Source organism: Podarcis muralis, chromosome 8 (genome assembly GCF_964188315.1).
Source record: "Podarcis muralis chromosome 8, rPodMur119.hap1.1, whole genome shotgun sequence".
Taxonomy (NCBI): Eukaryota; Metazoa; Chordata; class Lepidosauria; order Squamata; family Lacertidae; genus Podarcis; species Podarcis muralis.
In genome coordinates this window covers 45,250,715-45,272,568 of record NC_135662.1, presented here as the reverse complement: position 1 = coordinate 45,272,568, position 21,854 = coordinate 45,250,715, and the positions used below count along the sequence as shown (strand labels likewise).

General features: G+C 39.3%; 1 protein-coding gene and 1 long non-coding RNA gene across 3 annotated transcripts in view; one reads left to right on the top strand and one right to left on the bottom strand.

The window, feature by feature from the left end:
* NPC1 (NPC intracellular cholesterol transporter 1) overlaps window positions 1-21,854 on the bottom strand; it is a 42,672-nt gene that overhangs the window by 15,008 nt on the left and 5,810 nt on the right. For both annotated transcript variants that reach the window (XM_028737172.2, XM_028737171.2), the window contains exons 2-15: window positions 18,018-18,140; window positions 16,746-16,852; window positions 15,526-15,701; window positions 14,383-14,550; window positions 13,022-13,271; window positions 10,128-10,204; window positions 9,286-9,656; window positions 7,682-7,908; window positions 6,689-6,789; window positions 5,755-5,857; window positions 4,912-5,101; window positions 3,867-4,049; window positions 1,283-1,397; window positions 85-212 (exon numbers count right to left, since the gene is read on the bottom strand). In XM_028737172.2, the coding sequence (XP_028593005.2) occupies window positions 85-212; window positions 1,283-1,397; window positions 3,867-4,049; window positions 4,912-5,101; window positions 5,755-5,857; window positions 6,689-6,789; window positions 7,682-7,908; window positions 9,286-9,656; window positions 10,128-10,204; window positions 13,022-13,271; window positions 14,383-14,550; window positions 15,526-15,701; window positions 16,746-16,852; window positions 18,018-18,140 (2,319 nt within the window). The remainder of the gene's footprint in view (window positions 1-84; window positions 213-1,282; window positions 1,398-3,866; window positions 4,050-4,911; window positions 5,102-5,754; window positions 5,858-6,688; window positions 6,790-7,681; window positions 7,909-9,285; window positions 9,657-10,127; window positions 10,205-13,021; window positions 13,272-14,382; window positions 14,551-15,525; window positions 15,702-16,745; window positions 16,853-18,017; window positions 18,141-21,854) is intronic.
* Window positions 12,422-20,634, top strand: LOC144328713 (uncharacterized). The gene is made up of 2 exons (XR_013393948.1): window positions 12,422-12,588; window positions 18,990-20,634. It is a non-coding gene; the product is annotated as an uncharacterized LOC144328713 (long non-coding RNA).

Here is a 21,854-nt window from a genome sequence, read left to right as displayed (position 1 = left end):
GAAAAACAAAATGCAAAATGAAATAAGCTGAAGTAGCAATTAAATTACTTAAAACAAACGTTGAATGTATTGTAGCAGGCTTACCTCTTGGCGCTTAATATCCAAGCCCAAGAGGCTTACAAAGCAAGTAATTTGAAGGAGAAAGTCAATAAATACGGCCACTGCAGCAAATAGGGAGAAAGTACGAACGGCAGGCATAGTAGACAAAGATCCTAAAAGAAAGACAGAAATAGAAGTATTGCACTGTCTCTCTCAGTATGAAGAAATGCAAAGTTTATTTTAATCCCTGGATGTCAAATTAACAGTGCATGATTAAGACTTCTACAAAAAGATGACAGGAGATCATCTCTCAATACCACAGGCAGCATGCATAGCAGCAGGTGCTTTCAAGGGTGAATACAATCTCATGTAAGATAATTTAAGTAGATGCCATAATTTCACAAGCAACCACAGAATGAATGTTGCTTTATCATTTTGTTCTACACGATGACCTTTTTCCTCCCTAGCTGCCAGCAATACATTGGGTAGAAGACAAATTTAACATTACCAGCTAGAATTTAGCACAATGTAAAAAAATAAACAAAAAATTGGGATGATAAGCTGTATAATGGTTTTGCTTTTTTTGCTTCTAGTAACTTTCAGTATCCCTGATACAAATCTTGTGTGTGATCATTTCCACCAGCACTCCCCACCTCTGTGACAGAAGTTCCACTGCACAATGTGGAATAGAGCCATTAGAAATAATGGCTTAATAGACCATCCATGTTACAATTAAGCAGAGTATGCATTTATCTAAACCCTGCAAGTGATGAGGATGAACAGAGTACAACATACCATATTTTTCCATCTATAACACGCCCCCATGTATAAGATGACTCCTATTTTTTCGAACTCCAAATTAAGGAAATGGGGGGAGATTGCCCAGAGCTGCTGAGCTTTTTTGGGGAGGGGATTGAATACAATCGTTTACCAGCCTCAACGCCACTGCCAATTGCCCGCCTCAACAAAGCCACCAATCGTCTGCCCGGTCGATGCCAATCGCCCGCCCAACTGCCGCAGCAGCAGCCAATCGCCAGGCCTTGCCGCGGCCAATCACCCGCACAATCACTGCTGCCAATCTCCTGCACGTGGCTGCTACCAATTGCCCACCCCCCTCTGCACTATCCGTGTATAAGATGACCCACAATTGTAAAAAATTATTTATAATACAAAAACATTGTCCTAGACATGGAAAAATATGGTATATTGAAACCAAAAATAATTACAAACTAAAAATCCTTACCCAATAAAAAGGCCACTGTCTCTGAAAATGATGACAGGAACATACTAGGAGCCACATCTCCAAGGATTCGGCCTATCTGCTTATCTAGAGTTTCACCTTGAAGGCGTTCATCTCTCTGAAATAGTATTCATTTGTTAGAAATCAGATCTAGAGAAAGTTCTCCTTGGATCTATGATCCAAACATTTGTATTCAAGGAAATATAAATAAGCAGCTAATGTTTCCTAGAATGTACATCAGTCTTGCCCACTCAATTCTCCTTATCCCAGAACAGTGATCATTTCACACAGTCACTATAGAAAATGAACATATATGAATTTTCTCGTTCTCCTTTTCCCATTTCTAGTCACTTCTTTGTTCCATGTCCACTAGAAGAAAACAAAACCTATCTCTTTATTCTTTGTATAGCACAGGGGTCTGCAACCTTTAAGACAAAAAGAGCCACTTGGACCGAAGAAGAAAAAACTGGGAGCCGCAAAACCATTGTGACATTTAAAACAGTGGGGAGTGTTGGGGCACACAATGCGCCTCCTCCCCTCGCTAGTATCCGCCCCGGAGCTGCGGCAAAGGTGTAAAAGAGCCACATGCGGCTCCGGAGCCACGGGTTGCTGACCCCTGGTATAGTACAACCAGAATTTCAAGTGTAAGGCCCTCTTACACTTGGCCCTCTGAAGGCAGCACAGGGGCAATAGGATTGTGTGAATCTTTGGGGTATATTCAAGTTCTGTTAGGGTTTGGAGGAGCGATGATAAGGGGTAAAGTGAATGATATTGTTGGTGTATTCTCTCTCTTTCTGAAAAATCAATAAAACATGTTTTTAAAAGGATTGTGTGAATGTCCCTGTCCACAAAGAGAGAGAAATCCATCTCCAAAAGGGAGGTCCAAGCATGGAGGCCTCCTCACAGGAGCAGAGGAAACGTCTACTGCTGCTGCTGGTTCTTCACCAGGGCTTTGACAATGGAGGCAGAAAACAGGGAGAGAGTTCCAAGGGCATGCCAGGACAATTTCTCCTCCCATTACAGAAAAAGCCTGCAAAGGGCGGGAAAGAAAAGAGGACCAACACCCAACACTACTCACTCCCCGCATAAATACCCATCCTACAGAGGTTTTACAGTTCATGCCCCACCTGGAAGAAAAACTCTACTGTTCTATGAATTTCAGACATGAATATGAATAAAACATGAGCTTATTTTGGATCAGACCAAAAGATCCTCCTAGTTCATTATCCTGCATGTGGCCTACCATTTCCCTCCAAAAAATCCACAAGCAGGATAAGAAGGCGATGACTTCTTTTGCTGTTGCTCCCAAGCAAGTAGTATTCAGTGTCAAACTATCCCTTAACACCAAGTTGCCATATAAGCATCAATATGGTTATCCTCCATTTGTCTAATCCCCTTTTAAAAAGCTAGCCACACCAGCAGCGGTTATATACTGTGGCAGTGAATTCTGCAAGTTAAATATATTATGTGATACAGTACTTTCTATTGCCTATCTAGAATATATCACCATTCAATAACTACAGAGTTACAGCTTTATGTGCGAGAAAGAAAAACTTCTTTGCACATGTATGATTTTATAGTCTGTCACATTCCCTTTCAGAGTCATCTTCCACCCTAAACTAAACAAATTTCAGCCTCTCTTTGAATGGAAGACACTCCAACACTTTGATCATTTGGGTTGCCCTTTTCTAGATCTAGGGTACTAAATCTGTACACAGTGTTCCAAATGCAGCCGCACTACATATTTGTGTAAAAGCATGAGATATAACAGCAGTTTAGTACAAAGATGCTAGGACACACTTGTAAAGAGCCACCCATCTGGATAACCATAACGTTAAGCAAGCTGGCAGGGAAATTAAAGGAGAGCGGGTTGTGTCAGGGTGCTATAAATATATTGTGTGGGCTAGTAACGCAAGGGTTTATTTGCAAAATCATAATAGAAGGTAGATATCCTCAAACAGCTGTACTGTTCTCCAGCACCTAATGAAATTCGGCAATATATTGCACTATCGTTTCTCAAGTGCTCCAAGTATTTTTGTTTATTCCCAACCAATTTCCCAGTAAGGACACTTGTTCTCTAGCATATTATATGCCAAGTCTTTTTACTTTTTTAAGTAAGATTCCCAGTAAACACAATTCTAATATGGGAGTACTTTCATTTTTTTGTTGTTGAACTCATCAATACTCAACATCTCACAAAATCACTTGAACAAGATTTCAAAAAGCAACACCACATGTAATACAATAGAACCAAATGCAACACCTCTTGCATCAAGGGGCCATGGCTCAGTGGTAGACCACATTCTCTGGATGGAATGATCCCATGCTAGATTCCTGGTATTTCCAAGTAGGACTAAGAAAGACTTATCTTTGTACACCTGGAGAGCTAGTGGCAGTCAGTATGCACAAAACTGAGCTAAGGAGACCAACGGTCTCATTCAGTTTAAAGTAGCTTCCTATCTGATCACAATTTAGAGGTACACTACTGGCCTAAATGATCCCACTGATCCCACTTGTATATTCATATTCAACTTATATTAGCAGCTTATTCATTACACACTAGGGTGGCGAGGAATCACAAAAATACCTGAAATGTCTGGACAATAATGAAAATGTTGTCCACTCCAACTGCCAACACTAAAAATGGAATGACTTCAATAACAATCAATGTTAAGGGAACTCCAAAATAGCTGAAGATGCCCAGAGAACATGCAACTGAACTCAGTACAATCAGAATGCCTGCAACGCCCAAGGAAATTTTTGAATCCACCTAGCGAAAGAAGAAACAAATCACAACAATTATATTTAAAATACCTGATTGGTACCCATTATAAATGTTTTTCAAGTATAATTGTAGCTTAACAAAACTACATCACATCAAAATCTAGGTCTAGTCTTGCATAAAAAGACCCAGAATAGGAATGTGTATCCTATTAGAAATCACCCAGTGCTGAAAATTAGCATCAAAATATCATTAAAACTTCAGTGTAGACCCACAGCACCTAATCCAGTAAGTGATATACTGTATAAAGAAATGTCCTTTGCTGGATTAGTGAGAGAATGATTCTGAGGTTGAATAAAATATTTCCTTTTGGTACTTTGAAAAAGAGAAGGAACCTGCAACCAACTCAGTCAACACAAAACAGTTGCACTGAGCAGCCAATTTCTGTTAAATTTTTCATATACCATATTACATGACAAAGCATTAAGAAAAGAAGGGTCAAAAATTAAATAGAATTTAGGGGAGGGATTTGCTGAATTGAATTAATTTGAGATTGGAATACAGAAAGGGGAGGTACGAGGAGGTCGGGAAAGTAGGTTTTTACAAATATAAGGGTTTGAAATTATACATGTTGTTGTATGTGTTTTTTATGTTTGTATTTTTGCTTTTTCATGTTTTCTGTTTTTTCTATTTTATATAAATTCTTTAAAGAAACCTTAATAAATATCTTCTAAAAAAAAAAAAGACAAAGCATTTTTAAAAAAAAAACATGGTTTGAAGTTAATGGAATTCCCCTTATAAGAGTAAAAACACACACAGATGAGCTAAAATAGTAGTCAAATATATAATAAACGTTTCAGCCCACTTTTATTTGTTGTAGACTTGCTTTTAAACCATTAAAGATACATACCAAGAATCTAGCAGCACTCTTGATGTGTCCCAGAGCTATAGAGATATACACAAACATTACTGCGTAGCTAATTACAACAGTACCAACATCACCGTAGCTTTCCCGGTCTATTTCATCTTCAATGCTACGTTCAGCAGAGAAAGAAATTGTTAAATTTGAGTTGTTATAGTTTTTCACAAAAGAGATGAACCTGAAAGACAACAAATCAATGGGTTCTTAGAATGTCAGAATAAATTTCTCACATTATTCACATAGGCCTCTAATTGTTTTTAATGTTAGTTGTACTTTTGGACTAGACCCAACATTCTACTTTATCTTGATGACTACATGCTTCCCAGATGTCCCAGGTTATCCTTGGGCTCAGTTCATACTTTTAAGAAAGTGTGAAATGTGAAGGACAAAAGTAAAGGCTGCCTCACAGCCTGCTTCAGCTGGATGTTCTATCACCGCCTCCAAAGGGTGTTCTATGGGGACACCCTTGACTTTTATATTATTGTGGGTTTAAGATGTAGTTAAATGTTACTTATAAGCCACCCTGGAAGGATCTGTATCATGAAAAGAAGGATATGAACAAACTTCTGACGCAGTCTTCAGCATCTTATGCTTGCATAGGGAAACTGTTTGTGCAGCTCCAAGGTTACACTAACTAAAAGTTATGTCAGACAAAACTCTAGCAGTTCGTCTATAACATGTTCATTTCTGAGTTACACAAATAGCTTGTTGCTTGTTTAAAGAATTGATAAGTAGACCTTGCCAGATTCTTTTGGGCAGGCAACTGACTCATCTCCAGTATAAGAATTTTACATGCAATGTTTCAGTTAAGCCTCAATTAGAAAGACTTACTCCTTTTCCCAAGCCTGTGCTTTCATTAGCTTTTCTGTGTCGTTGTAGTAATTCTTGACAGGAAATGTGATCACAAGGGCTGTAGCATTATTGTAATTTTCACCTAGGCATTTAAAAAAAGATAAAATACATAAGGAACTATTTTAAGGATTATAGAAGATTATAGCCAGCATGACCAAGGAATGATGGGAACTAGAGACCAACAACATATGGCAAGCAACATGTTGTCTACTCCTATTATAAAGCGTCTTCCATATTCACTTCATGCTACTTCACTAAGTAAGACCCATTTTATTTACTAGCAGAAATAGTGTCATGAGTGCTAACCTAAGCCAATTTAGACAGACGTAAATGCAACTGATCTCAATGAAACTTTCCACCAGGCTTAGGGGGCCCCACTACTAGTCCTTCCCCCACTCCACACACCATTGTCCTCAGAAGGTACTCCATCATCTCTCCTCCCCAACCCATGCAAAGTGTTACAATTGCTTTTAGGTATGTATGCTTGAGTCTTCCTTGCTGAATAAAGTAAAAGAATACTAGCTCACACACTGGCTGTCAACCAGTGCACTGAAATTAAATAGTATTCACCAGAAAATTGGTTTTCCATCCAGACTAAATACTACACTATCTTACTAATTCCTGCTAAACAAGAAAATACAGTTTGTTGTGTGCAAGTCACTCTATTCCTCACCATGAATATTTTCCCACATGGCATGGAAACACCACATGGCAGTGGTAAGGTTTTGCCAGCAATTTGAGATGCAGTGTGTACTTCATAGCTGATAAAAGTGTAGGCTATAGGCTGGATACTAAGCTGGCTGTATTACCTTAACAGTCTTGAAAAGAGACTGAGAATCACAACAAATGGATGTGGAGGCTACACCTTCATTTCAGCAAGGCTTCCACACCTGTTTTGATCCTTCACACCTACCATCATATCCTCCCATCACCAACCAAGGAAACACAGGGCCACCAAATGTTCCCAAACACGGATCGTGAAGCAAGGTTGTGTCATTCAAAGAGGCTGGAGCCCTGTGAAATTCATATACAGTTGTTGACAGTTATCCAAGTAGAACACTGCTTGTTACAATATTGCAGTAGATCATATTTTGAAGTGAAGGGCATTTACTTTGGAATGCCCTTCAAGTTTCCTTGACTCCATCTCATTTTCTCCCTTAACACCTCAATCATGTATATTCTTTACTTAAAGGTAAAGGTAAAGGGACCATTAGGTCTTAGTCATGGACGACTCTGGGGTTGCGGCACTCATCTCGCTTTAGTGGCCAAGGGAGCCAGCGTACAGCTTCCGGGTCATGTGGCCAGCATGACTAAGCCACTTCTGGCAAACGAGAGCAACCTGCTGATCGGCAAGCCCTAGGCTCTGTGGTTTAGACCACAGCACCACCCTTCCTTCCTTACTTACTTACTTACTTACTCTGAAGTAATTTCCAACAAAGTAAGTAATCCTATTTCCAATCATGTAAGTATAGCAATAAGGTGTGAGAACTTTACAAGTACAAAGATCAGCTCAATTCAGCCAATTGTTCAAGCCTTCATAAAGCAAATTTTTATGAAACCAGGAATAGAAACTAGGGAGAAGCTCCATCTCCACCCCAGGCACTGGCTTATATTAATCCAGAGTTCCTCAGTTTCCAAGGAATTCTGTCTAGGCTCCAAAGCAGTGGTGGGGCTTGGTACCCTGATGCTGGACACAAAGCATGGTGTATGAATGACGCTTTCTCCAAACCAAGTCAACAGCTCCTTTTTAGTTTTACTTAAAATGTATTCTACAATCCCTGTATCAAGCAAACTATCCAAGAAGCATGTAGACCAAAGAAGGAAACGAAAGTCAGTCTGCCAAACAGATATTCAAAAGCAATTTTGACAAGCTACAAATATATGTGTGAAATATCACTGTGCTTACCGGACACAGTACAAGAGGTGAGAGTGGTAGTCAGCGTAGACATAGAATTCATCACCAATACTGTGATCTAGGACAGAATGACTGTTCTGGAAATAATTGAGTACACTTAAAATAGTACAGTTGTTGTTGTTGGGAGCAAGAGGAGCCAGGCAGATGTCCTTCAGCATTACGGTGTCATTTTTATAAGAAGCAGTTATGTTTTCAATAGCATCCTGCAAGTCTAGCACCTGAAAGGATGAGAAAGGAAGAACTTAAGTGTCATAGCAGCAGAACAGAACTTTTCTTATGTCCATGCATCAAACAACCTTTAAGATATGGTGGATAAAGCCAGCCAACTGTGGCTCAAACTGTACAGTCTAAAGGAGATTAGATGACAAAAAACAGGTTTCATAGTACTGCTTAGAATGTATGGTTTTATTTTATTTTATTATGCATTTATGCTGTAAGCTACCCAGAGCAATGATTTACAGTGGAAGGCTAGGATATAAATACAGAAATCTCTATTATACATTAACATACAGCAACTGTTAATTCTACAATATGCCAGTTCAGACATAACTCAAGCCTGGAGTTCCCAAGCATAGCACCCTCAGACACCCACTAAGATAGGCTCTCTACCACCCCTAATTTTTTTTTAACTGTGGTTTTGGGGGCTTATTTTGGTTGTTTTTCTTGGGTGGTTCCCAGTTTGGGGGGAATTGTCTTTTTGTGTTGTTTTTGGGTGGTGTAAAAGTTTTGCTTGTGGGGGAGCGGTACTAAGCACTGACAGTTCCTGTGTGAGATGGGTGCTTTGTGGTACACCTTCTGCAGTTTAGATTTTCAAATGTCCCCCTAGGCCTAATAGGTTGGGGATGCTTGCTCTAAACCACAGTTTGTATTACAAGAACAAGCTGCAGTGAGCCTTGGGCTTGTAAACTCCCACCTCTCCCCCTGGCAAAGGCTGCAAGTTAGAATCTGAAAGCTTTTCTTTCTATTTCAGATTAACCACTACATGCAGTGTCATCCAAAAATTGACAAACTGAGGTTAAGAGTAACTATGATTAGCTGAGAAACAAGCCAACTTCAAAACCAGAATTTATGAAGCTAGCTTGATTCAACTAACCATAGTTGAGGGTTCAGATGACATGATAAACTGTAGTTAATCGAAAGCAGATATGGAGACTTCCAATCCCCTTATTGAGGCGTCATCGGAAAAAGAGTTAGGAGCATGCGAGTCTGGTGGGAGACTTAATTCATTTTGAGTGCTAAACCATGGTTACATCTGAACCAGTGTCATTATGCGCGCCTCAAGGTTTTTTAGTGCAGTCATAGTCAAGTTGGACACAGCTACCTGGAACCGCTAAGCCATAACTACAAGTAGCAGGACCAGATTCAATTCTTGAATGGCACACAATTTTGATTGTACTATGCTGGCAGGCACCTATCCCTGAAATGGTAGAGGTTTCAAGGGCTTACACAGGGCTTAAGTATCTGAACAGAGGCTTCCCTGAAATTCTTGGTAACTGCCAATCAAAGGCATCCCCCCCCAAACCCCTTTGTATTTCAGTTTTCCAACTTGCACCCTTGCATCCACTGAGCATGCAAAGGGCTGCCGTCTGTATTACCTGATGCAAGATATCTTTAGTTAGTGGAGGCCCGAAAGGAATATCTGCTCCTGATGGATATGGAGAATAGATTTCTGGCTTGGCATTTGGAGCTTGGATAATAAGTTGTTCAGTACGGAAGAAAGGTCCAAAGTGAGTATCAAAATATTCCTTCTCTTTGCGAGCTTCACTGTTTGGGGATGACCAGAGGTCTATAGGATTTGTTGTTACTTTGACAAACATCAGGCCTGAGGAGCACATGGCAATAAAAGCCAGGGAAAAGAGCACAACAGGTCTTGGGTTTCGAACACAGAAAGCCCCCCATGATGTGAATGTGACTCTTAACACGTTCTCAAACCTTTCACCCAGCCTTTCACACCAGGTAGCTTCTCCTGCAAGAACAAGAGCACATCCAGAGTAAATAAGATATCCATTTCCAACACGACCCATATACCTAACCAACAATTACTATTAATTAGTGCTTCCAGGTTTTTCTGTTTAACAAAATTGTACAGAATGAAAAAGAGGACTATGACATTATTAAGCCCGACTCCATATAAAATAGGGCATAATTCAGCCAATGAATGCAGAAATCAGGAAATACACCAGCATAATGCGTGTGGGAGTACTATGAAGAAGAGTTGGGTGTAGTCTAGGATATTTATTTTAAAAACTAATAATTCATATTATTAAGTTCCTTTTTTATTACTGAAAGCAAGAGAGAGAGAGAGAAATGGTGTGCAAGGAAAAAATTCAGGACATATTGTTTTACAACAAACCCAGCATGTTATTTAATATATTATAACCAACGTTCTTAAAGAGGAACACACACAAACGCTCTATCATTACTTTCTAGAACTTACCAGTATTCTGGCGTAAGTTAACAGAATAGGCAATGTTGCTGTCAATAGGTGTGTATTCAGAAACGAAGTGTCTCTTCCTGTAAAAGAGATGAGCATGAACAAGAGCACTCAGGATAGGATTCTCAGTTCTATTTTATTTAATAAAGTGATTCAAGACACTCTAGGTTACAGTTTGCAAAGAAAATACAGAAACTGTTATTATAGAATTTTTATTCATTATTAGAGAATTTTTGGAAGCCAAGTCTTCATTACATCAATCACAAGTACTTGCGCTGAGCTACTCTGTGGTGGCTAAAGTATTTGTATAGTGCCTAGGGAAAATCCAGCATCAATCACTAGCCATTTCTGTGGCAGGTAACTGCATTGCCATATTTGACATTAATTGCTCTTCTTCAACGTAGTGCCATTCTCTCTCTCACTGGATCATTGCAGAGTTACAGCAGTCTCTTTGCTTCAAGTTAGAGAATATTTATTCGGAAACCTCAAAATCATCATGTAGTAGTAAATGTTCTAGTAAACAGGTGATCTACATGATTCATCAGAATCTACTGGCAAAGCTTTTCCTGGACTGTACCTTTCAAGGGAAAGTGTTGTAGGTTCAACATTTTAATACTGCTGTCTGGAGTGGTAAAATATCCTTCAATAAGTATTTATTTATCAGGCACCTCATGCAATGAGCCTATTGACAATTAAAATAAAATAGCATATTGGGAGAAAGCGAGACTATACATTTCTCCCTGACACAAATGCTAGGGTTCTTGAGAGTATTCAAGTGATCCTTACCCAAAGTAGTAAAGTCAGGAAAAGGCATATTATTTAATTGTGTTGAATAAAATCTTACCTGAATGTACCACTTGTGGCTGCAGGTGAGGATCACTTGAATGCTCTTAACACCACTAGCATGTGCATCAGGAAGAGATATTCAGTCTAGCCTTCTCCCCAACCTGCTATTTATCTTGCTACTCAATCACATAACAATCCCCACTATCTCTTCCCTAAAAAAGTTAGAATCCAGGAAAACATTACCAGTTTATTCTGTTGAATACTACTTAATTCTGCCCTATACAGTGGTACCTCGGGTTTCGAACATTTCTGTTCATGAACGTTTCGGAACTCAAACACTGAAAACCTGGAAGTAAATGCTTCCGTTTTGGAATGCACCTTGGAACTCAAACGGCTTCTGCGGAGGTATCACTGTATTTTTCTCAATTTTCTCCGCCCTTTGAGCTTTGGTTTTCAAACAATTCGGAAGTCAAACTGTCTTCCGGAACTGATTACATTCAAAAACCGAGGTTTCACTGTAACAGTCTTACACATATCTCCTAAGCTCTTCAGGTCTGTGTAGAATAGAAGTTTACAAAGCCATCAACAGAGTGCAGGCACTAAGACATATACATTTTATGAACCTGAAGTACTTACTACATTTGGCCATTTTCACATGTCACATTAAACCATGGTTTAATTGAAGCAATGGTTCAATGTGAATGTACAGTGTACTTTGCTACTCTCCTGCTCCCCTCTTCAGTGCGCCAAGCAAGAAACATTACATATGAACAAGCCTTGGCTTATTACCATAGTTCGATGGGAAATAAGCTACAAGACATTGCTTCACACATAATGGACAAAGTCAATCTCTGGTTTCTTTGTTGTCACTGATGCACTGAAGGAAAGAGCTAAGTGCATGTTCACTTTAAACCATAGTTTATTTTAAACTATGCCTTAAGATGACATGCAAACTAGGTCACAGAATCATCATCATTACACATGCTGATATTAATCATCCCTTCTAACAATAGAATTATTATCGCCTTCTATTGTGCTACATCTTCCTGTTATTCTCCTTGATAAGCATCTTGTAAAATAAGCACACCAAGCTTTTTTTACTACCTTCTAGTTGGGAAGCACTACAATCACAATCACTTTGTTTTAGAGCACAATGTTTGGTTTCAACACATTTTAAGCAGTTATCTCCCTCACCAGCTAATGTATTATAGGTTCCTAGAGACCTCATTTAAATTCTCAAAAACACTTCCTCTTTCTCAGCAAAACTGAACTACTGAATCAGAGTTTGCACAGACTAGATTGGCCAGAGGCTTCCGTGTGGTACAATTTCATACAAAACGTTTCATTGTACCAAGCTACAATGGTGCAATTGTCAGGCACAGAAAAGGGTTCTATGAGACCATTTGTAAATAAACAAAAATTAATTTGAGAGTTAAATACATTGTGGGGTCTTTTGACTTCCCCCTTCCCTGTCTCTTTAAAACTGAGCAATCAGGGAGGGTGAATCCCATGACTATGAACAGCTCATAGGGCAGTTGTTTACTCTGACAGATTTTCTGCTGCCTCTGTAGTTTCAGAGATAAAAACGATGCAGCTGAAGATACACAGTGCAGCAGCCACACTGAGCAGCACCCAGGATTTATTTTAAGCCAACACCAGATGCAAAAGAAATCTCAAGGTAAGCCAGCTAAGTCTGACATATTACAAGCACTCTCCTCACCTTGCTATGCCACCAAGTCTGACAATATATACAGTACTCAGTGTAGGTGTAAAATGTATAAATATACAGTTATGCTATACTTGTCCTAGATAGTTCCTTAAAGCACAGAGAATGCTAGTGGCTGTTCAGTTAACTGCACACTAAGCAAAAACAAAGCATTACTGCAGTATGGGGATGTTCTAAATGCTGTCTATGTGCAAGCTGTTCATTGTCACACAACATGGCTTCACTCTCTACAGCAGATTGAACCGGGGAGTGGGGGGTTGCAGGATAAAAGAAAAAGTTAAAGTCCCACTGGATTCTACCCTTAGTAAACAGTGGGATTATTTAACAGTTTATGAACAACTCCAACACTTAATTTTCAATGCTGTTTAAAAAGGGAGCTATTTACCTGTAACACCAAACTCCAAAAACTGCTGCAAAAAACACAAGCAAAAATCCTGTGTAGGAGATCCACATGATGACATACATGGCATCCAAACCAAGCAAAAGCCAAGGTACAGGAGGTGGAGGGGGTTGTGGTTTGGGACCACAGACAATAGAGCAATCCTGACAACTGCAAGGCCCAGTGACATCATCCATGGACTCATTACAGCCTTTGGTGGCATTGTTCATAGGAGTCATCCCATGGATAGAAACATCTAACAAGAGAAAAGTTAACACACTCAAAAAATACCCAAAGATACTAAAATTGTAGATATAATCTATGACAAATTAAAACCAACGTAAACAGATAATGGTTTCCGTTTGGCAACTTCAACTTTTAACGTTGCCAAACCATTAGAAAAAAATTGTGTTCACTAGGGTAAGCAAGTTTACCATTTGATCCAGGATTTAAAAAGCATTCAAAATTGCCACAAGTTAAAGATGTATTTTAGGGGACGCGGGTGGCGCTGTGGGTAAAACCTCAGCGCCTAGGACTTGCCGATTGTCAGGTCGGCGGTTCGAATCCCCGCGGCGGGGTGCGCTCCCATTGCTCGGTCCCAGCGCCTGCCAACCTAGCAGTTCGAAAGCACTCTCGGGTGCAAGTAGATAAATAGGGACCGCTTACTAGCGGGAAGGTAAACGGCGTTTCCGTGTGCTGCGCTGGCTTGCCAGATGCAGCTTGTCACGCTGGCCATGTGACCCGGAAGTGTCTGTGGACAGCGCTGGCTCCCGGCCTATAGAGTGAGATGAGCACACAACCCTAGAGTCTGGCAAGACTGGCCCGTACAGGCAGGGGTACCTTTACCTTTAAAGATGTATTTATTGCATTTAACCCACTCCACCTTCTGCCCAAAGGAGCCCAGGGCAGCAAGCAACAAGTGATAAAACATCTTTCAAAGAATTGCAGTGCAGATGCACTCTGGAAAATATATCAACTTAAAAGGCTGATTGGAAGAAGATGGTCTTTGGTAGATGCAGAAAAAGACAACGGTGACAGTTCCTATCTAATATTTCTTCTACACATGCTGACAGAAAAAAACATTGTGAGGAAGATAAGCCAAAGTGACCTCACAGCATCTCCTCCCTTTTAGAAGTATGTATCAGCACTCATTTAAACTGCGGTGCATGATTACAGCCTTACATTTTTATGTATATATGAAATCATATGCACATACACCTAAAGCTATAGCCTTATTAAGCCCAGTAGTTAATCCTGCGTTGCCTAGGGGGATGGTCCAAATTCAGTATGTATTTGTGGCTCAAGTTCAAGTCACTTGCTACTAATAGTCAATAAGGAAAAGTTTATTTAAAACACTTGTTTCCTACCTGAAAATATTGGAATCATGTTGAAAGGAGTCTGACCATTATCCTTGCTGAACATGTACTGAATCCAGTTGGTTGCATTGCATTCCCTAACATCTTTTCCACACAATAGTCCCAGCGCTTTAACATTGCTTGATGGTGCCTCCACATCTTTACATGCATTATACATATCTAGAAGTATCATTTCAATAAAGAAAAAGACAATGCTGATAATACAGTAAGGATACAAATAAGAATTTACTCAGCATCTGAAATAAAGCAACTCTGAATTATTACAGAAGAAATACTTGAAGACAAAAGGTTTTGACACAGTCCAAGATTAATCTAGGCTTCACAAATCTTCTCATTAGCTCACCAGTGGATTCTCTGAATAGTTTTCCACTAATTGCAAAGCATGCAGGAGGGATCTCTTGTCCTTTGCACTAGCCTTTACAGAAGACAAGAGTGCCATTTCTGCCTCTGAAAAGGTGAGGGCAAGATAACTCAACCCCAATGCTATGAGAGGATCTGGGGCAAACAGCAGCAGCAGCAGCAGCAGCAGCAGCAAAGTAATCTGTCTTCTGCTTGCTGTGGAAACTGAAATGTACAAGGAGGATGTGACAATTTGGTTGCAAAGGTAGCTGGGTGTGTCCAAGCCCGGCAGTTGCCCCAGACAGGAAAGGAGGAAACTGCTCTATTGCCTAGGAGACTAAGGACACTCCTCTGATTTTATGAGCACCTTGTGAGAAACCTTGTGGGAGCCCAGGAGGAGGGCATCAACATGCATCAGTGGAAGTTTGCCAACAGAAATGGACAGGGCAGATGAGAAATACTACCCTGCTACTTTATGGGGCACTGGAGAACAAAAGAGTTGCCAGATTTAATATTCTTTGGGGGAAATGAACTGTAAGATTATAGTCTCCTGAATTAGCCTTGCAAATAGGATTAATGCTGGATCCCATTTTTCTAACTTCAATGGCACATATACACACAGCTCTCTTCCTCCCCAAGCATTCACTCAATCCTCTCTTTTCCGTACTACTCAACTTCTGACTTGCAGATGAACCACACAGTTCATATACACATGAGAATACAGGCAAATAAGTGCTTTTATGAAATCTTCTAAGAACAAAAATAAATGATACACAACTATTTTGCCTTGCTTACCATTAGCAAATTTTTCTCCAATGTAATACTCCAGTTCAACGACATTGGTTTTCTTCTCTTTTGTAACTGGATCAATATATGAAGTTGTCTTTGTTACATTGAGGAATTCAGACTGATGAGGACTGCAGGTTAGTTCGCAGAACAAGTTTACAAAATTATAAAAACATGATGGGCACCTAAAGAGAGAGTAATTATTAAACATTTATTCCTTTATCCAGTATGTGCACACAAAATGCAGGAATTTTCAGAATGTAGCATTTGTCTTCAAGCACAACAAACAGTTATTATGGCCCAGATATCAAAGCTTAAATTAATAATGCACTCCTGAAATGTGTAGTTCTAAGAATGATCAGCAAGGGCTACAGCAATATTGAGTACAGAAAAGTTCATAGCATTTCATCTGGAGGAAAGAAATGAAACTACGTAAGCAGCACAGCAGTGAAATCAAATGAGACATACAGTCCAATCTGACGCATGCATGCTCAGAGGTCAGTTCTACTATAGGAATACTCCGATATAAGAATGTGTAGGCTTGCAGCCCAAGATTCAGAAGCCACCATTTACGGTGCTACCTCGGGTTATGTTACCTTCGGGTAACGTAATTTCGAGTTACAAACGCAGCAAACCCGGAAGTGTATACTTCTGGGTTTTGCCACGTGCGAATGCACGGAGAAGTGCTCTATCGTGCTGCGTGTGTGCGCAGAAGCGGTGCCTCCAGATACGGACTTTTCGGGGTAAGTACGGATCCACAGGATGAATTAGGTTCGAATCCAGAGGGTCCACTGTATTTAAATTTTAGTATTGTTGCCCCAATAAAAGCTGAAGAAAATATGAACTATAAACAAATATGAGGAAAGCATCACAGAGACTCTTCAGGTAGTTCTCTTTTATTGGAAATAGGTCTGGAGATATTATTAAGCAGAATAAAAATCATTAAAATGCTTAATATTTATATACATTTATTTGACCAACCTTTCTAGAAAGTTGTCTACTAAAATGCATCTCTCTGGTAGCATTCCACCATCAGAGAATGAGCAGAACAACTTCTGGAGCACTTGTTGGGTAAAGACAGACATTGTAATAAAGGCATTTGTAGATATTTATTTTCCCATTATATTTCCTAGACAAGTAAATGTCTACCATATTTTCTCTAGTTTATTGAGAAGCGAGAGCAGGGGGGCAAATACCACAAGCAACAACCAGACAAACAACCCACATACCTGGAAAGAAACTGCAGCGGGAGCTCCAAGTTGTTTTTCAAAGTCTGAAGTTGTTGTACATCACAACAAAGGCTAACATTCTCATAGAAAAAACCTGGGCAGAGTTCCTTAAGAAAAAAATCAAATACATATATATATATTTAAAATTCAAGTATTATAAAGTAGCCTGTGATTTTTTTCTTCTACTGCAAGGGTTACACACTCAACTTTATTTATTTATTTATTTTATTAATATTTATTACTTTTCCAACCATTTAAACACTACAAAAAAAAAGAACAATACAATACAATACAATACAATACAGAAACACTGCATAACACTAACACATTAAACTAACAAAACAGAACAAAAACAAACAAAAACAGTTTAAAACACCTCAAACATTTTCAATATCTTATCTTTCATTCACTTATTTCAACGACCTCCTCACACCTCCTTTTTGTATTCCACTTCTGTTAATTGTTTCAGCAATTCCTTTCCATCTTCCTCTGTTTTCTATCCTATAATTATCTTAACACATTGTAGCCTTATTTTTTCCTTTAATATTCTATTAATCTATTTATACTGAATTCCTTATAACATTTCTACTAAAGCCATATAACTTCATTCCCACATTCTTCTAACATTCATTAATTTTACAGTATTTCTGTAAATAATCTTTAAACTTTTTCCAGTCTTCTTCCACCGACTCTTCTCCATGGTCTCGGATTCTGCCAGTCATTTCCGCCAATTCCATATAGTCTATCAACTTCATCTGCCATTATCCAACACTTCAGTGTTTTGAAGAAGCAGCCATTCTCTCAGCCAGCAAAAAGCAGCTGATTCACAACAAAGTTTAAGGACTGGCAGGGCAAATCCACCTCCTTTACACACTCAACTTTAGACAATTGTCCTGGAAAATATCTCACTGTTTTCAACAGCTTGCTTACTAACAGGCTTAGAATCACTGTAATAGTGAAATTAGTAATTACTATTTCATACTTCCTTAGTATAACATTACAGAAGAAGAGACTGGTAGATTTGATATGATCGTAATCCTTATAGAGTAGACATTCAAGTCAAGAAATGCATATACCAACTACAGAGGCTAAGTGGAATGAACAAAACATAGTCCATAATTCAGTTACCATGTTGCCTTACTCATACCAATATTAGCATTAGATTTCCTTATGCTACAACTGAGTTTAGGAAAAAAATATGCTTAGTTCTTCTTTCCTATCCCCACTAAAGTTCTTATTTTCCAGTAAAATGGTAATTCACTAGAAACTTACCTGTATCAAATCATAGCCATCTTTCGGCAGTGGCAACGGTGGACCCTTATATTCACAACTGTACCTTTTATCTCCAGAAGCAACTTCACACTGGCCATACCAGATACACGAGTCTGAAAATACCTACAGATGAAGAATAACGAATGTTAACTGTGTTGACCATAGGTTTCACACTTGCAAGACGAATGTTAAAAGTGTCCCAACAGAGGCTGCTCATGAGAACACCATTTTAAATATACCCACAAACTACAGGCATTTCAGTTTACCAACAGGCTGGGCTTTCCCAGATCCCAACACAATGCTTTTCAAGTGACATCACCTCAGAACAACCTTCAACATGATGGAGATTTCTCATACAGTAACACAGGCTCAAAGCCCTGTGCAGAATTAGTGATCCCATTTTATGGATCTTGGTCAACTTTTGCACACACAAATTCCCTAAGAACCATTGTAATCACTAAGAGCATTTAGTTGGCCACTGTGCAATGTTGGACTAGGTGAACCTTTGATCTGATCTTACAGTCAAATATCAGATGTCAAATATTCAACAAATAGGCATAAATGGTAAGGAGTCATTATCAGTTTCAGAGAAAGGTTCTTAGGATACAAATCACTTTTAAATCAGGTTGAAAATAAAGGTACATCTAGACCAGCATCCTGTTCTCACAGTGGCCAACCAGATGCCTATGAGGTCAGAAAGCAGGACCTGAGCCCAAGTCTACTCTCCCCACATCCTGCAGCTCCCATTCTGAGGCATGTTGCCTCTGAAAGTGAAGGTAGAACATATCCATAATGGTCAGCAGTCATTGATCTCCTTATTCTCCATGAATTTGTCCAATCCTCTTTTAAATGTTGGCAGCCTTCACTTCTAATGAAATAAATTATATGAAATAAATACAGTTATTTGATAGCAAACACTAGAAAAAGAGAGGGCTAGGAAACCATTTCCTAACATTTATATGGTTTACATAGGATACTCTGGGACAAGAGCACAGAGCTACATGGGAGGAAGGCTTTCAGAATTGTGTTTGGTTCAGGCCTGAGTGCTCATTGGAAGGACAGATCGTGAAGCTGAGGCTCCAATACTTTGGCCACCTCATGAGAAGAGAAGACTCCCTGGAAAAGACCCTGATGTTGGGAAAGATGGAGGGCACAAGGAGAAGGGGACGACAGAGGATGAGATGGTTGGATAGTGTTGTCGAAGCGACCAGCATGAGTTTGACCAAACTGCGAGAGGCAGTGGAAGACAGGAGTGCCTGGCGTGCTCTGGTCCATGGGATCACAAAGAGTCAGACATGACTAAACGACTAAACAACAACAACACAAAAGCATTCGGGCCAAAAATACTCCTTAGTTTCTGCAGTCCCAGAGACCATATACAGACCTCCACACTTCTCTTCCCAGGTCACCCCCCTCACTGGCTCTGCTTCACACCCAGTGTTTTCCTCCTAGCTGGAATGTGCCCTTGGACTGATAACACCTCTTGCTTTAAAGTGTGTGTGTGTAAATGTATATAAAGTAGCATAGTGTACATAGTTTTACATTTGGTGCTCTGTCCACTTTTGTTCTGGCTCAGAAAGAAATGTAGCCTTTGGGCTGAAAAAAGGCTCCTCATTAGTAGACTAAAGGACTCAAACCAAGTAAACCTTTATGAAGCAAGCTCAGTCAGCAACTTCTCTGAACTGGTAATTAATGATGAAAGTGTGATCATTCCTGTTTTCCCTCATCAACTTGCAAATGGATTCCCTTTTTTAAAATATCAGTCTTATGAGAATGATGTGTACATACAGGTTGATGAATTCAGTGATGAAAGGTATACAGAAAAATCACTAAACTTGCATGAGACAGGCAGGGAGAGAAAGATCTGCAAGGCAAAGACTTCTGATGTCTCACATGCATCATGTGACAGTCTAGTGACAACACTTTATCCACAGGGCTGAAAGGAAATGTGCTGTCATCGGCATCTTTCTCCTATCTCATCAAGAGACTGGTATTCTCTTCTATGCAACTAGAAACAACAGCTAGAATGACTAGCAACACTGTATAAAGTTTAGAGGGCTTATAAAGTACCAAGTCCCTGGCTGAAATATTATCAGCCATTGGGAACCTTATTCAAGCCACTTTTCCTTCAGCTTCATCTCCTTTCCATCCCCCAATCTGCAATAGAAGAATATTAATGCTGATCTTCTTTACAGGATTTTTGCTGAATATTGGAAGTACTTGTTCCTGAAATGTTATGTTAGTACTAAATATTGTTAGCAGACTTAGCTATTAGTTATCTTCAGTGCTTTCTTTCTGGGGAGATTCAGGGGTGTGCAGACCCCTAAACATTTTGTGAATCTAAGTTTGGCCTCATTGAGCGGCACTATTTTGATATGAGTAGGAAAATGAGAGTACCCCTAAACTTTGTTTTTTGTTAAAGAAAAAAGCACTGGTTATCTTACTGATGCAATACATATAACAGGGGTGCTTATAATAGTTATTTTCAATCAATTTTCTATTTTCTGTTTGAATTTGCATTTGCACAGTTTCATGCATTGTATCTTGAAGAGTAGTACTTTTGTAATCTTAATACAGTAAAAGCTTAACTGAGTTTTTTGTCATTAATACTTTGAAACTTATACATTTCTGGAAGCTTTTTTCATCTATAGAGGGATCTACACATACGAGGTTAAAGATTAGAGTCCACACTTGTTTTTGGAAAGACTTCCAACAGTTTTGTTGTACATAATGTACTTGGCTTACAAGGACAGATTGCCAGATTTCTGTTTAGCCTTGACTTTGTTCCCTTACAAAAATGAACTTTTGGAACTACATTTTGTAGAATTATGTCTGTTCTCTATTGCTTACGATTATGCATCAATAGGGATATGCACAGCATATTTTATGTATTTATTATAATTATTTATAAACCTTAGTTATAAAATGGAACAAGACACTGTACAATATAAAAATGGAATACTACAGTCGTAACAGTAAAAACATCAATGGAAACTGCATCCAGGGCAGCTTTTTCAGTAGTGGCTGCACTGCCACTTCTGTTAAGAGAGAAGCACCACTCCCTTACACATGCCCTGAATCTACTTTGGCATATGGTTCATTGTTGCAGAACTAGCCTTAAGTGAGTGTAGCTGCCCAAGTCTGAGGCATGGATCAGCTGGTTGCTAGGAAAAGTTTTGACTTAGCAGTATGGAAAGCTCAGGTTCTGCTCCTCATGTCAGAGTTGCAGCTCTTCAAACCAACTGGCCAGGTGTGGAAAGAGGAAGACAATTCTTTTTTGGCTGTTGATGTCAACGCACTCAAGCCTATATATTCAAACCATCTTGTAATCTTCAATACTACAATTCTTAAAAGGAGAATATGGCTTTTCTGTGTTCCCTAATTTCAGCATATTATCTTCTGATTAGCACCTCTCCCATTCAGGCCAGATAAGTGGGTCAGGATAAGATGGTGAACAGACTTGCAGGTGTTGGTTATATAATTAGACAAATGCCATTACAAAGGTCATGTCACTTAGGAAGCATTCAAATCAGCCTTTTCTCATTGGTGATTTAAATTGATTTGAATCCTACCCATTTATTACTACAGTGGTACCTCGGAACAGAAATCGCGCACCAGCAGCAGCGGGAAGCCCCATTAGCTAAAGTGGTACCTCAGGTTAAGAACAGTTTCAGGTTAAGAACGGACCTCTGGAACTAATTAAGTTCTTAACCCGAGGTACCACTATATACTGAAGGCATCTGATGCTTATAGGCATATAACAATTCATTATAATTAAATTATATCTTTAAAAACCCTCAAAGCACATAAAATTGTATCTGTCATCTCTTCCCTCCT